The sequence below is a fragment of the Thermobia domestica genome, chromosome 2 (assembly GCF_964235325.1).
Source record: "Thermobia domestica chromosome 2, izTheDome1.hap1.1, whole genome shotgun sequence".
Classification (NCBI taxonomy): Eukaryota; Metazoa; Arthropoda; class Insecta; order Zygentoma; family Lepismatidae; genus Thermobia; species Thermobia domestica.
This window is the reverse complement of record NC_137455.1, coordinates 128,066,497-128,083,460: the sequence shown is the minus strand read 5'-3', so window position 1 is coordinate 128,083,460 and position 16,964 is coordinate 128,066,497. Positions and strand designations below refer to the sequence as shown.

General features: G+C 37.6%; 1 protein-coding gene across 1 annotated transcript in view; it reads right to left on the bottom strand.

Annotated features, from left to right (window-relative positions):
- Nucleotides 1–16,964, bottom strand: part of LOC145675484 (small ribosomal subunit protein mS27) — a 38,167-nt gene that overhangs the window by 11,426 nt on the left and 9,777 nt on the right. Inside the window, exons 3-4 of the mRNA XM_081745926.1 lie at nucleotides 11,272–11,342; nucleotides 6,915–7,167 (exon numbers count right to left, since the gene is read on the bottom strand). Of these exons, the coding sequence (XP_081602052.1) occupies nucleotides 6,915–7,167; nucleotides 11,272–11,342 (324 nt within the window). The remainder of the gene's footprint in view (nucleotides 1–6,914; nucleotides 7,168–11,271; nucleotides 11,343–16,964) is intronic.

The following is a 16,964-nucleotide window of genomic DNA, read 5'->3' as shown; positions in this document are numbered from 1 at the left end:
GTCATAGTGAACGTTTAAAAGAGTATGTTTAGGAATTTGAATGTTCGTCGCAGTGTTGTGTGCCAACTGTGGAATCGTTTCCTGGTTGGTGAAAACATTGAAAGGTAGTATGATGGAGGTCGTCGACGTGCAATGCCGCGTGAGAATCATTATCTAGTCTTAAACGCTCGACAAAGACCAAGGAGCACAGCAGTACACTAGCTCGATACCTTGGAACAGTCATTGGGACCCACGTATTACATTAATTTGTATACCAGTGGTTACACGAATCTCCTCACACAACAGCAGGGCCAGGGACGCCTATAGTGGTGTACAGCCCAGAACAGTGGAGTAGTGTACTTTTCAGTGAAAAGTCACGATTCGGTTTGGAGAGTGATTTACACAGCCTATTTGTCTGGAGAACACCAGGAACACGCTACCACCACTGAAGTGTTGTTGGAAGGGATAGGTATGGGGCAGCATCATGTAGCATTTCATATGTTTCAGTTTCAGACGGAGACAGCTTAGATCATACAGGAATGTCATCCTTGAACAGTGTCTGACTGTTCCATGATACATATGGGCCTGCATTTCGTTTCATAAATGGTAATGTACATTCACATAGGGTATAGTTAGTGGAGGATTACCTGCAGCATGAAGACATCATGCATTCCGAGTGGTCAGTGCGGCCACTGGACCTCAATCCCATTAAACATGCATGGGATGTTCTCGGACGACGGATTGCAGACTTAACACCTCCACCACGGTCAATTAATGACCTGTACAGAATTCTTGTGCAAGAGTAGAATGTTTTACCACAGTAGCTGCTTGATGGTCTAATCCGTAGTATAGGTGCACGTTGTGCAGCCTGCATAGCTCTTCGTGGTAACCACACTCCGTACTGAACATTTCTGCCAACAAAAGCACACACTTGTAACGGCTAACAGATGCACAATACATGACGTGAATGTTTGAAGTCATATTTTTTAGTGTTCATATGTTATTGCAAGAGATTTTATTGTCCACAGATATTCGTTCAACGGTCCTGAGGAGCAGAAACATTTTTGGCTCAATTGTTCATGATTGTCACTGTTATCCTCAATTCACTTAAGTTTTGGATGTGAGTGTATTACAATTGATATTCAAGCGACAGTTAATATCATGAATATTTCTTTGTAAGAGTTAATCAATGCATAATATGACACGATCTATATAACAGAAACAGAATGAATAACCAGTAAGATGTCGCTGGCACTGAAATATACTTAAAATCTTTGGCTTAGGGGAAAATGTAGTTAAGAGCACGATACCGTAAGGAGTCTACGTCACAATAGGCTTGCAGGTAACGCTGTGACATTAGCATATTTAATTGTGAAAAGATATTGTGACGTAGTGGTGCAAGTATCAGAAATAGACGTACTTGATGACTGTTACCGTATTATGGTATACCAAGACTGGGTAAACTAATGCCAGACTTTAATCAGAAGAGTATACTATTACTAACACATATAGAGGTAACCAATAAAGTTCTGTCGCTTTTTATGGAGGTCTGTGTTCAATTGGCCCTCACACCGTGAACTGAATGCGAATGGAGATAAGGCGAAGGTCAATTGTTGGTGTGGTTATATCCAACACACTATCTGGTTGTGGCAGTTCAGTTACACCGTGAACTTGCGTAAGGACAGAGTGAACATGGGACCTCCACAGAGTGTCATAAGGGTGTGTATGCTGTACGAGTTCAAACTGGGGTCAAACGCCGTCGTAGCGGGGCGGAAGATATGCCAGACCTTTGGTGAGGGTGTCGTGTCTATGCGGATAACATGTTTAAGGACGGTGATGAAATACTCGAAGACGCATCACGTGCCGGACGACCAACATATGTACAAAATGAAGATCTTCACGCAACAATTGAGGCGAACAGTGGCCAGACATGTGAGAAACTGGGACTACAATTCAATGTGAGTGGACAAACCATTCGGCAGCACCTTTATCAACTTGGAAAGCACTACTAGTTGGGTCGATAGGTCCCACATGATTTGACGCCGGGTAAGAAGGCAAGGCGAGCAGACACCTGTGTTTCTTTGCTGTCTCGTCTGAGGAAGGTGCCATTTCTGGACAGGGTATTGACATGTGATGACAAGTGAGTCCTGTACGAAGCCCCCTAGTGCCGTCATCATTGGTTAGCATCCTATGAACCGGTTCCAAAACAGCCGAAACCAACACTGCACCAGAAGAAGGTCCTCCTGTGTGTTTGGTGGACTGCTCGCGGCATCGTGCATGGGGAACAGCTACAGGTCAAAGTATCAATGCAACTGTGTTCTGTCAGCAGTTGAGCCATGTTCAAGAAAAACTCAAACTCTGGAGCCAGCACTTCTGAATTGCAAAGGGGTCCTCCTGTTATAGGACAACGTGGCTAGGATGACCCGTGACACTATTCTACGCCTTGGATGGGAAACAATAGAGGACGCCAGTTCAAATCCCTAGTAGAGTTGCAAAATGCACTTGATACTTTCTTCGCTTCATGGCCCACCAAGTTCTACCGTGATGGAATACATGGCCTTCCAGAACTTTGGCAGAAGATCGTCGATACTGATAATGACTATTTTTGATCTTTCAGGTACGTCTTAGCTGACATATCGATGTTCGAAGGTAGTGGGTGAAAAAGCGACAGAACTTTCTTATTTACCTTTATATAACTGATCTGAGAGGCGACGGCAGATGTCAGAACAGAGCCCAGTAACGACGAACCACAGCGCAACATCTAATTCACCAGAACCACAGCGAACAATTATAACCAATTTCCACCACGGAAACTTTCCGATGGCTGCGAATCCACAGTCTCAGACAAACCCTGCTCACTTCATGTCATTACCGACAACCAAGACAGACGTTAATGGATTGTGGAGTGATCAGTCTCGTTTCCTGCTTAATTGTGCCCATGCACAGGTTCGTATATGGCATAAACAGCATGAAGCCAAACTACCTCGTTCCACCATTGGAGTTAAATTCACCCGTGATGCTTGTGTCATGGTCTGAGGAGAGTTCTCTTGGTGCACCACAATCACCGAATGGTGAATGCTACATACTTCGTTTTAGCTGGCCATCTGCATCCGTATATCTCCAGATCTTTCCCAATTGCAGTCTCATTTTCTAACAGCACAATGCATCGTGTCATCGGCCTAAGATCACTAGACTTATTGCAAGAACACAATAATGAATTCTCTATGTTGTCTTGGCTCCCAATTCTCCGGAGTATAACGTCATTGAGTAGACTGGGACATGCTGTGATAGTTGTCGGATCTGTTGCCACTCACCTGCAAAATGTGCACGAACTTGGAAGTTGCTGTACCGGGCATGTTCACCTCCTTTTAGCATACCAACGTATGCTAGCCGTAACTGTCAAAAAAGGTGAACCAATCGTTATTAGATTAGTGCTTGTAAATCAAAGATCGTTCAGCGAAGTACTCTCGAAAGTAGGTTCGGCGCACTACTATAAAATTTCGAGTGGGACAATTATGAAAATGCCAATACATCAGCAAACATAGTCCAATGTGTCATTCGATTTTGGTACGCCAATGGACGAAATCGGCCAACATTCATCGTGAAATTGGGGTGTGCGGAGAGAATGTAATGTCCCGGACACAATAATGGGTTTAGTATAATGTTTTGTAAATGGCAGGGCAATGGTTTAGACGATTCTTGTCAACAACCACAGACGAATAAGTTGATCAATTACAAACGTCTAGCTCTTTCCACTTCAAGCTCTTGGAATACCTTCTCTACAACCAGATTTAGTACCCACCTGTTGGGAAGTGTTCAGAAAGTGATTCATTTTTGTGACTGAACCCAGTAGTTAAATTAGCCTGTGGAGTTGTTAGATGCTTGAGTTTTTATTTGTATACCATTATGTGGTTTCTTGTATGAAACATAAGGCTCATATCTAAGAGATGTTACGGGTTCTGAGTTTTTGGTGTGGTTTAAGATATTATACAATCTCAGCGCTGGTTTTAGGTTCAATTGGCTTCTGAAATAAAGATAGAATAATAACGGTAGTTTTGTAGAATTGCTTCCAAACTTACTCGATAGTTAGCCACTAATGGTGATGCTCTATAATATAAGGTCATTACAAGCATTTATAGAATATATGTAAGTTATCTACACTGGCACATCGTACTCAAAAGAAGTTATATTCCACATTTTAAAGTAGGCACATTTGGCATCATTTGAGACTTTCGATACAGACACAGGCAACATATTGTGCTATGTAAAAAGTTTTGAATACATGTGTATAGCTACAGTTGTTACTGAAGAACAGAAAGTGACTACCTTGTTTACTGTCATAGGCAGAAAGGCATTTGAAGACACATATAACATGACATGACCACATAATACAGAATCGAGCTCCTTCGTGGCTAAGCGGTTAGCATACGCGCCTATGGCGTGGGAGACCCGGGTTCGATTCCCGGCGGGAGCTCATGTGGTTCGGATTCCACGTTAATCAGTAGGTCCACGTCTCATATAGCCTCGCTGCTGAACGGGACGTTAAACTCAAAATCAACTCAATAATACAGAATCTAAATCTACAAAGAACTAAATAAATTCTACTTGCACATTATGGCCAAAAAGTGAATCCTATTACACAGAGATTTTACTTGCGTAAAATGACATAATCAGAAGCAATTTTTTAATGCAGTTTGTCATGGCAATTCGAAAGCAAGTTTCTTACTGTGAATATAGTAGTTTAGCTGAAGTAATAATACAGGACTAGCTAATTGTTGGAATGAGAAATGATTCTGCTCGAAGAAAGATGATTACAGCTATTAACGTTGCAGGAAGCTATTAATAATATAGCATGTGTCGCAGAACAGACATAACAGTAGATGACACTGCTAAACTAACTTAAGTATCAATCGTATTTCTACATCGAATAAACAGAGATATCGTAAAAGAGGACAACATAATTCCGAGGCATCTACATTTTCTTATAGTGACACTACCAAAATTATCCATTGTGGCAAATGTGTTAAATATCATAGGATACATCAGTGTGCAGCTCATGGTAAAATCTGTGTTTCATGTGGAGGCTTAAACATTTTAACTCATCAATGATAAGCTCAGAAAAGGACTCAATATGCAAACAAATAATATAGAAAATGTTGAAATAGACGTAGGAGATAGCGCATATCACAGAGATTTCAAATGGAGGTCAAAAGGAAGATAACGCACCAAACCTACCTAACCTAATACAACAATCAGAGGTTTTACGATGGCAAGACTTTATACACCCTGAACAATGGGTAGAAGAGGAATGTATCCCAAATGTAGTAAACGATAAAAACGTAAGCAGGACTAGTAATACCTTTGAACAGCTTAATCTAATGGATGATCAACAGATGATAGAAATAGTTTCCGACTTTTATTCTTATAATCAGAATTCAGAACGTAAGACGAGTTTGAACAAATATTACATAGATTCACTGTCATCAAATACTGATTGGATTTGTCTATTGGTCACATTTCCGATGCGGAAGACAAAACATTTTTATCAAATATGCCTCCAAGTGGACAGAAATGTCTCAAGTAAGGAGTATACGAGGAAAGATCGAGTGTCTTCAAGCAAAATTTTAGATAGTTTACTAGCCACTATGCGGGGAAGAAGTTCACAATTGAAAACAAACTTTAACTACATAATTTAAAAGGATATGATAATGCTAGAGACGACAGAAGAACAAGTGAATTTTTGAAAAGGAAAATACACGAGACAAAAAGAAAATTATGATGAGCTGTTCGGGAGATATCGAGAATTGGTGGATAAGGTGAAAGACTTACTTTGAAAAATAAAACAGTTTCCTAAAGAGGGAGTGGATTTTGGGAAGCGTTTCAGAGGTTTTATAGGAGCTGGCAGAAAGTGATTCATTTTTGTGACTGAACCTTGTGGTAAGTTTAGCCTGTGAAGTTGTTAGTTGTTTGGGTTTTTATTCGTATATTATTATGGCGGTTTCTTATATGAAACACAAGATGTTGTGGGTTCTGAGCCTTTGATGTGGTTTAAGAGATTGTATAATCTCAGTGATAATTTTAGGTTCAATTTGGTTTTGAAATAAAGCAAGAATAATAAGTGGTTCTGTGGAATTGCTTCCAAACTTGCTCGATAGTTAGCTGCTAATGGTGGTGCTCTATAATATAAGATCATTACAAGCATTTATAGAATATATGTAAGTTGTTTACACCAGCGACTACCAATCCATCAAGAAACATCTTCATGGAGGATATTCATACATGGAATATTCATACTTACGGATATCTGGAAGTAGTTTCATTTTTCTATTAATAAAGACAGGTTCAGAAATTAATTTGCTACCTTACTTCTTAATTCATCCTTGTAAATTAAATGACAATATAACACCTAGAATGGTCTAAATCATTTACTTGCATCGTATGTTTCAAAACAGGGGTATGAAATATTTTCGAGACATTAGGAAAAAAACGAACAATATGAACGACGTTTTTCAGTTTTCATTTTTTTTAACATCTTATGTATATGCTCCGAGGCAAGGGAGACGGTATTAATGAGATGGATAATAATGGTGGAATAAAGTATGGGGAAACAGGATAACCACGAGGAAACCCATGTACATGATTTTGTCTACAAGAACGCCCACTTGACGGGAGCTTGGATAAAGCCAGGGTCCCTACGCACCAGAAGTGAGAGCTCTATCATTGCGCCACTGCAGTCAATTAAATTCACTGAAGTAAAATTTAATTGAACTTATAATATTTCAAAGAAAGAAAAATACTAATTTAAAAGATAAATCCATTACTTCTACATCATGTACTTGATTGAATACAGAATTTCACAAAATTGAAACTTCTGACAAGTTTCATGTCCCATTTTCTGCACAAACTAATCTAGAGAATTTAAACAACTATCTTACCTCTATAGTTTTTATTTTTCAGGAACGTATCCATGAGAAGATTACAACAGTAATAGTCTGGGAACACACCGTAGTTCAGTCTATCATTCAATATTCGCAAAAGATCATCTGTATGACCTAAACTCAACATTGTGCGAATAACTGCATGTGGTGTTGAAGGCAGCATTAGACCTGTGTTTGCACTCATCCTTAGCTTATAAATAAGTTCTTCCATTTCCTCTAAATGATCCGACTCAGTCACTCGATTGACAAACTGTGGGGAAAACATATAAATATGCTTAAAAAAATACAGTAGATTAATTCAACATACTGAAAACAATATAGCGTTCTTTGGTGTATTCAACAAACTTTGCTGAGATTTGCAGAACTTCAGAAACAAGTCTTACAGCTGTGAAAAACCTGTTAACAAATTCATCTAAAAATTTGTATTATTTCAATTTTATATCACACAATTTTGATTTTTAGGCCATTAGCACTCGAGCTCCATCTAGAAATGGAACCAGGACATGCACACCAAAGACTATATCCGGCCCGTATATATGTATTGTGCGCCCCTGTGCGCATTTTCGCGGATCCCAAGAGCTTCAGATATTCTTTGATTTGATTGGCCGATACAGATAAGATATCACGAGTCATGACATACATATAGCACAAAGTAAACGTTAGCTGCTGTCGGCTCTCAGTGGCTGAGTGAGCTAGCGCAATATGCTAGTAAGAAAAATCGTTTTTGGCGTGGGTTCAAGCCCTGCCTCCTGCCTAAGGAAAGTTTTTTTTTTATTATTATTTTTAAAATATTTCTTTTGTTAAAATAATATTAAAAATAATATGTAGAAAGTCATTTAACGATTATTTTTTAAAATTTTCATTCTTTCATTAAAATAAGTTTGCCCTTGTACTATACAGATCCAAAGTGATTTAACGATTATTTTTTAAAATTTCCATTAAACTTCTTTCATTAAAATAAGTTTGCCCTTGTACTATACAGATCCAAAGCAAAAGCAGCAGCAGCAGTTGTAGTAGTAATAGTAAGTGACGTCATCGGTACGTGGCCAATAAGATTGCTACTTCAGCCATGTTTTGGCTGAACCTCTTGGGATCGGCGAAAATGCCCCCTGTGCTCTAAATAATTTGCCTCTTCCGCTCATAATCCCCCTCCCCAGAAAACGACCAATATTAGAGTTGAATTCATATTTTTGGGGGTCGCTGAGATTAAGAGTGACAGTTCTAATGCAATTCAACTTCAAGGTCATACTCCACTTCTCAGGGAGGAGGCGAGATTTTAAAAGCAATCGTAAACGACATATATTAGTGTTGAATTCATAATTTTTGAGGTCGCGGAGTTTAACAGTGTCAATTTTTATGATGTTCAAGTTCATCCTTACCACTTCAGGTGGGGGTGGTAGAGGTCTGCACGGGCCGGAATTTTTAGCACGGGCCCGGCCCGGCCCATGCATTTATAATGTGAGGCCCGACCCGAGTCCGAAATATGTTTTAGCATTTAGGTCCGAGCCCGTGTGATAATGAAAGACCCCAAAATGAGCCCAAGTTACAGACGTAATAATTAACGTAATAATAATTATTCAGAAAGAACAGTTCAGTAAATATCGTTGTGCAGTACATTTAGAAAACTAGGCCCGAGAAATATAGTTGTTACATGCTTTGTAGGCCCGAGTCCGGCCCGTAGGCCGGGTCGAGCTTAAGCCCGCGAGCTCGGCCCGAGCCCGTGCAGATCTCTAAAGGGTGGGAAGGGATGACTTTTTAAAAATAATCGGATAAGCTAGCTAATTAGTAACTATTGCAATTAGAGCGAATTAAACACATTAAATACTTTTTCGCGCTTGTGCGGGACTTTGCGGGTTGCTAGTTTTAAATATTACTGTATTGTAAATCTTTAAAAGTAACAAAATTTAGCCGCCTCCTACATTCTGCCGCCCTGTGCTCAAGCACAGAATAGCACTTACCTAAATACGGGCCTGACTATATCTTGAATAAAGTAATAACTGAAAACAAATCATTCATTAAAAATACGAAATTCTTTTAATTGTTAACGAAGGATATATTGATATATTTGAAATCATTACCATAAGTTACAGGAAAACGATTGAATCAACTAAAAATTATACTTACGATACTATATTACTTACGATAAAAATACTAAAAAATTACTAAAAATTATACTTACGATAAAAATTATACTTTTCCCAATACGAAGGTGCATGCGATCAAATATACGATTTTTCAATTTCAAAAGTAGAAGGAAGTAACGACTAACAGAGATTATTCTGTAACATGCCCATCAGTTTCCAAACTAAACAATAACTTCGAAGTCATGAGTTAACTACACCAAAGGTTCAAGGACAGTATGTCTTTGTCTTCAGAATGAATCAGGCTTTCTCACGATCCATAAATTCGAGAATATTTTCTGAATTATTTCCCAAATAAACTTTCTTCTTTTTACCTATTATTACTATTATTCGGGCACCTCTTTCGAGATTCAGGTATAGATACTCGAAAAATAATACGTGTCCTAGGCAACTTATCTGTCCAGTTCCATTGAAGCACGGTTATTAGGTACGAAGCTAAAGAAGTTTCTCGAATCAAGGCAACTTTTGCGGCTAATACGACTTGCAGAAAGAGAAAAAGAAAGAAGATATATTTTTCATATGTAAACTGTAGAATGTCTTCTTCTGAGTAGAGCAGCATTAATTGACTACATGTTAACACCAGTTAAAGATAATATCTGGTTATGTATCACCAGCTGATAAAAGGATCCGAGGATCCAGTTTACTGGTTTCCGAGATACTGGTTTCTAAATAGTTGTTGTTGACGTACTTTTCCATGACTAAACTTTAGCATTAAGCATGGATATTTCAGGAAAGTATAAGATATGAACTTTACACTGTAATAATATAAAAAACTGTCTCGTTGAAGTTTGTTTATTTTATTATGTGTGTTCCGTATCATAAGTTAAGATGTAAGCTAATGAGACGAAGTTTCCACCAGGAATTGAAGCTATGTATCAAAAAGAATTCGTTGAACACGCTGTAGGATGCCCTGTATATAGTACATACACTTAACGTAATAAGAAAAGTACAGACAAGGACGAAACTCTACGCAACTATACGTATAAGAATAATGGACTCAACTTTGTACAGCGTGTTTTCCTAGTCTATGCATTAAATACTCTCTATATTTCTATCAGTTCCGCGATCTTGTTGGCGATCATTTCTGTCTGCTTCGTTCGAAACCTATTACTTCTCCATTTGTTGATGTGACTTCTTGTATTATCATATAAACGAAAACTGAGATCCCAAAATATTAAATAAACAAATAAATACATCCCTGTTTAACAATCACCTGGCTTGATTCATATCTGTCTACTAACTAATTAAAGAGAACGGCAGTTCATAAATAACGGTTTTTGTATGTTTACTTGTGAATTCTTGATCCTGGTGTTATGATTTCCACACTAATTTCCTCTTCTATGACTCTTTACCAGGACTCGTTACTACCAGAACAAAAAGATCGAAGCATGGGTCTGTCCCTGCACTATTTGCAGCGCTACAACTGCGTTGGGGACGACTTTCTCATAGAAATTATTACCAGTAATGAAATTTGTTGCAATCATTTTGAGCCCGCGTCGAAACAGCTGTCTTCAGTGGAAGCACACTCATTCTCCTTCACCAAAGAAATTGAACACCCTTCACACTGGTGCAGACAAAGTAAAACTTTCGTTCTTCTTCGATTGTAAGAGACTTCTTTTCGCCGAAATGCTGAAGCATGGAGGTCGGTCAATGCTCAGCGGTATTGTGAAACGTTAACAAAGTTCGGAAGGCAATCAAACTGAAACGTTCCGGCTGACTTTTTCATGGTGTCCTACTGTTCCACGACAACGCTAAACAACCCACATCAAACGCAACAAAGAAACTTCTCCCGAAATTAAGGTGGGAACTTTTTCATCTCACCCTGCTTTAGTCCAGATCTATCCCCATGTGACTTTCAAATATTCAATAAACTCAAAAAGGTCTGCGGGAACAACGGTTTCAAATGGACGATGAAGTCAAGGAGTACGTGCGCAATTGGTCCCAACAGCACCCAAAGAAGTTTTGGTTCACGGCATTATTTGTTTTAGTGTCACAATGAGATAAATGGCTCAATAATTTTGGATAACACTTTTGACGTAAGTGCAAAACATTCTGTGCAATATTCTCTGCTCGTTATTTATTGACTTCTTCTCATATAATATGAATCTTATAATCTCGATTAGTAATTAAACTTGATTAATCATAATCATAAAAAAATAACACAATTTATAAGAATGTGTAAGTTTTTAACTAGAATACTAAAAGACACTCACCAAGTCCACGTCAACCACACTTGGCCTTTTAGTCTCGTTTATTCTTCGATCTAATTCATAGAACATTTCATCTGGAAAAGAGAGAGTGTAAGTTCAATTGGTGTGTTAATTGAGCAGGTGTACGGTGTAGGTTAGCACTTGGTTAGTGTTCTTGCTTTGCAATCGGTTGATCTAGGGTTCGAATTCATTGGCGATGTATTATTTTACGCTTATTCGTGTTAAAAAAAAAAGTTTAAAAAAAATATACTTTGAAACAATATATTATACCACGCGTTATTCGTAACAGGAACCCTGAAGCTGGCATTCCCCAACATTTAACGTTGACGCATTCCGTATTCACTGCTGTCAAGGCTTATCCTTTCTCTACTTCGGAGCCACCGATAAGTGACAGCATATCTGACAGTTCTGTTGGGAGTAAATTTGAGAATTGTCCTGTAGGAAATCCCTTGAGCACATATTGTTTAAATATGCATTTTTGGATGGCATATGTGTGACTTCCTTTGCGCTGATATGGGCCGCTACTCCTTATTTTCTCGTGTTGGAAATAACCTAATGCAGGGTGTTGTAACGTACGTAGATTTTTCATACTTTTGAGCAGCTCATGACACTATTCCCTCCATAGGTTTTTATGATTTTTTTCTTATCTTGAAGTCAGCAATTACCCCCCCAAACCTTAATTTTGAAACACCCTGTATATATACAGATATCGAGAAAGTGTGACATTCTACAGTTCGAATGAAATTCTCAAATTAAGAGTATTGAAATGAATTCGGACACTCTTCGTAAACTGAACTAAAATAAACCAAACTCAGACGTCTTTATTCAGTACGGTACTGTAATCTGAAGCTATGGTACCCTCATGCGCAAAAAAAAAAAAAAAAAAAAAAAGCGTATACTGTAACCTACGATTTTTCGCAATTATTCCATTTTCCTTACGTTTATGGGTAAAATCCAGTTATTAGTAAGTGGAGATAATAGAAAGCAATCCATTTAAGAAGATGTTTCCAAAAAAGATAATAAAATAATAAAAATATAAGCAGAAAACAAAATTATGCTCGGTTTTGTGTATACTGGCAATACTGTTTTCGAGGGATTTTGCAGTAGCAGAGCACGATTGCAGAGGGAATGACACGATTGGTAGGAGGAGAGCTGAATTAAGGAACTGGAAAGTGGAGTAAAATATTACATTTGTTGGCTTAAATCTAAGGTTTAAAAAATTAAATGAAATGAAATCTTTGAGTTTTACGTCCCACGGTTATGCCGGTTAGGCTAAAGGAGACGGTGATTATGAGAAATGAATGAAATGGTGGAATGAAGAAAGTGGGAGGAAACGGGAAAACCCCGAGAAAACCCACGCACACGGTGTTTGTCCACCACAAAGTTCACTTGGCGGGAGCAGGGTTTGAACCCGCGACCCCATGCACCAGAGGTGAACGCTCTACCACTGAGCCAAATCTAAGGTTTAAGTTGTCTGCCAAATATAAATTTGCTTCTGTAACCAAGATGTAGGCAAATACAGAAACAAAGAGGAATACTGTTTTCATAAGTTGGGAAGTAACATGCTCTATGGCCATAAACATTTGTCAAAAAAAAAAAAAAAAAAAAAAAGACAGGCAACAAAACGTAGTCTGTGTGGTCAGGAGGGTAGATTGGCGAACTGGTAGTTCTTATACTGTTTTGATACCAGATCGAATCCCATCCTTTTTTTTTTTTTTAAGAAAACATTATATAAAGTGTATAGTTTTTATGTTAATAAGAACCGAAACAATATAATAAGGAAATAACTTTTTGTTTCCTCTGATGACGTATTTATTCAGAATTACTGTACTATTAGTAATAACGATTGTTTTCAGTTTATGCTATTGTATAGCTTCTTCTCTCATCCTCTTTTCTGGGAAAAAGAACGATTTTGTCTCCAATAAAGTGTGAAAAATATATATAGACAGAAACAGACATCTTAGTACCAAACGTGATTTACCATAATGAAATGAACAAGTTTCCCGTTATTAAGAAAGAAAGCTAAATATTCTAGATTTATATTCTTTAGTATAAGGCAAGATGTGCGATCATACCACAAATTTAGCTAGTAAGTGAAAGATGTTTTCTGCACGAATATTTTACAGGTTTAGGTGCATGAAACACCAATACGCCATGGTCTCGCTTATCTGACCTTCGTTTATTCCATATATCGTATTATCCGACATATCATTGCAGGTAAAAAGTAGCATCGATCGGCAAGAAGAACTGCAAGTTGTGGTCTTAGTCTGTTTTTGATGCTCTGGACTCTATCGCCTAGCACGCCCGTCTACACCATGACTCATACGTCTATCATTCAGTGCAGGCACGTATCCAGGTTTTCTTTTCGGAGGGAGGCCAACACGAATCCTCGTAAGCACGTAATTCTGATGTTTCAAAAATATCAATAATAATAATAATAATAATAATAATAATAATAATAATAATAATAATAATAATAATAATAATAATAATGCAACAGTTCTGTATTTCTCTTACTTGTCATTTATGAACCGGTTTACTTTAAACAAACTGCATTGTAGCACAAACGAAATCAAAAAATATTTTTGAGACATATGTAAGGAAAACTGTCTGCTACGTATATCACATAACAAAAATAGCAAATGGCAATGAGTGTATCGTTCTAATACATTAACGTTATAAACAGAACGGAATTGAAATTGTAATCCCATTTAAAAGTGTTCTTTAATTCCACCTGGTATCAATGGCATTACGGTATGTTCTTAGAATTATAACAACAACGTATTGCCCACAGTTTGGACACTGCCTCAAAGTAATCTGATATAAAATAACCTCAAAAGGAAAAAGAGTTTATTAAAAAGTGCTTAAGTTTTGGAAGGGGACAGCTTCCAGGACCTCACGCTCGATACGTCCCTGATTCAATGCATCATATTTATTTCTTACAAAACATGATTATTAGATGCGTAATATGTAAAATTATATCATAGTTTGACTTTTAATAGGTATTTTCTTAACACATCCATAAATTCCGGCGTTCTGCCTGCCTGTTTTATGTCGGATAAGCGAAACTCTACTGTATTTCCAAAGATAGAATACACACAGGGGCTAGAGGTCTGCACGGGCCGGAATGTTTATTCCGGGCCCGGCCCGGCCCCTTGAATCTATAAGCATTAGCGAATTAAGGGCGGAGCCAATGGAGTCCAGGCTCCGGGACCCCAAGCTCAGGGGGCTCCTTAAAATCCCTCTGTTTAATACTAAAATATAGCAATCAACTTATAAGCTTCAGACCTATGCTAAATTTTTTTCGGCTCGTTACGCTCGCGGTATCGCTAGATTTAAGTCTTTCCTTCAGCAGTATTTAACTGTTAATAATGAATGTAACTAAACTAATTATTGTAAACTTGGAGCACATTAAAATATTACAGCATAGTTCTCGGTGGTTCGATAAGCCTATGAGGCAGTGGAAGGCAGCAAAGAAAATTTATGTGCTGGAACTATTCGTACCATAGGGTCCCCTTAAAATAGTCGGCTCCAGGTCCCCAAAAGCCTTAATCCGCCTCTGTCTATAAGCAATATTTCACGAAAAGCTGGTATTTTTTAACAAATGTGTTCGTCATCAAGTTTTCATAAAGTAGTCCCTTTCTCCTTTAAATAATTTCAGAGGCCGTGATGTTTCAGTGGTAGCGTTCACCTCTGGGTGCATGGAGTCCTTGGTTCGATCCCTGCTCGCGCCAAGTGAACCTTGTGCTGAAAAAACACTATATGCGTGGGTTTTCTCGGGGTTCTCCCGTTTTTCCCACTGTCTTCATTCGACCATTTCATTCATTTCTCATCATCACTGTCTCCTTTAGCCTAGCCGGCATAAACATGGGACGTAAAACTTAAAGATTTCATTTCATATAATTTCAATCAAAAAACAGCTGCAGGAAGTATGTAATTTCGAATAAAACAAACTACTATACAAAATTCTGAGTATATTATTTTTTAATGAAATTCTCGCGAACCTTATTTCTAAATCGAAGGGTAAGAAGACTAAATTCACTCTCTTATTATTATAGATCCGTTTCAATTGAAGCAGTTGAAATAGTTGGGAAAAATTAAAAAGCCATACCCTATATTCCAGTGTGCCACATATTGCTTTCTATTATCTCCACTTACTAATAACTGAATTTTACCCATAAACGTAAGGAAAATGGAATAATTGCGAAAAATCGTGGGTTACAGTAAACGCGCAATTGTTTTTACGCATGAGGGTACATTGAATAATGATGTATAGGTAATTTTCTTCCTTGCCCTTAGAAAACAGTCATATGAGAAGAATGGAAATAGTGAAGAAAAACATGAAATGAAATGTTTAATTTAGCGTTCCATGTTATGCCCTTTAGGCTAAAGGAGACGATGATCAATGAAAGTAAATGATTCCGAAAGAACTGGTGGAATAAGAATATGGGAGGAAATGAAATAACTCCAGAAAACCCACAGAGCTGTCGAGCCAGATATGAGCGTTCAATCACTCCGCAACCGTTCCCCGAGGATAGTAAAAAGAGATCCCTGCAGACTAGTTCAAAATTATGTCCAAAGACAAGGGAAAATGTAGAGCAATTGTGTAACATTGCAATTTATGAACTGTGATACAGGGTGAGTATTCCTGTCTTATTTCCATTGCTTATACACTCACTGAAGATAGTAATTAATTAAAAAGAAATATACTGGCAGCGACAGCAATTCATTCCTTCTTTCTATTCTACACAATTAACGTATTTCAAAGTAAAACTTAGAAGTTAGTATAATTGTAAAATAACAAAAAATGTCGAGAATTTTAGCTTAAAACTTCTTTCCCCGAAAGAAATACCATACCCACATTTACATTACGGATCCCGTACATTTCCGTACACAGTGTATGGTGCAGTATAATGTATGTGGGCACTGAATCATAAACACATACACTGTACTGCACATTTCTTGCATCATTATATAAACCATATTGCACTTACGAAGAAAGAAAAAGAGAAAGACAAAGAGAAAAAATACGTTAAACTTCTACTAAATAATTACCCCTCTTGACTAATTTTCAGACTATATGTACGAAAATTGCCTCTGGTGACAACAACAAAGAATCATTTTTCATAAGAAAATTTTTTTATGTCGATCTACAAGACAGACGTAGTGAAAGCTTAGATATTTAAAGAAAGAAGTTTTACCTACAGGAAGCACCCACCAACTCGCAATACTTCATTTGGCTTCGAGTAATACTGGTCTCTTCTTCAGTGGCAGTAGTGAAGTACCATTGCTAAACAAATAAGACAGAAATCTCCCTTCCAGCTAAGTCTGACAACCATTAGCAGGAAAACAAATCTTAAATATTATTTTTACGTACTTTTCACTCCTTAAATTTCGTGGTGAATGGATGTATCTGGGAATCATGTCTCTTTACTGTCAGTACTTAAATACGAAAGACACTCACTAACGGTGTAGTAACAAAAATTAATAACACTACACTTGTAAGTAAAAAGTGTTGCTGTACAATTTGTATTAATATTAGTTGTAAATTCCTGTGTATTGAAAAAAATAGTTATAACGATTTGTAACTAGAAATAATGCCTTGGAATTTCCAACAAACATCGATTTTCTAGCTAATGGTTGTCACAATTAGGGAAGGGATATTTTCTCACCATGTTATTTGTTTAGCACTGAAA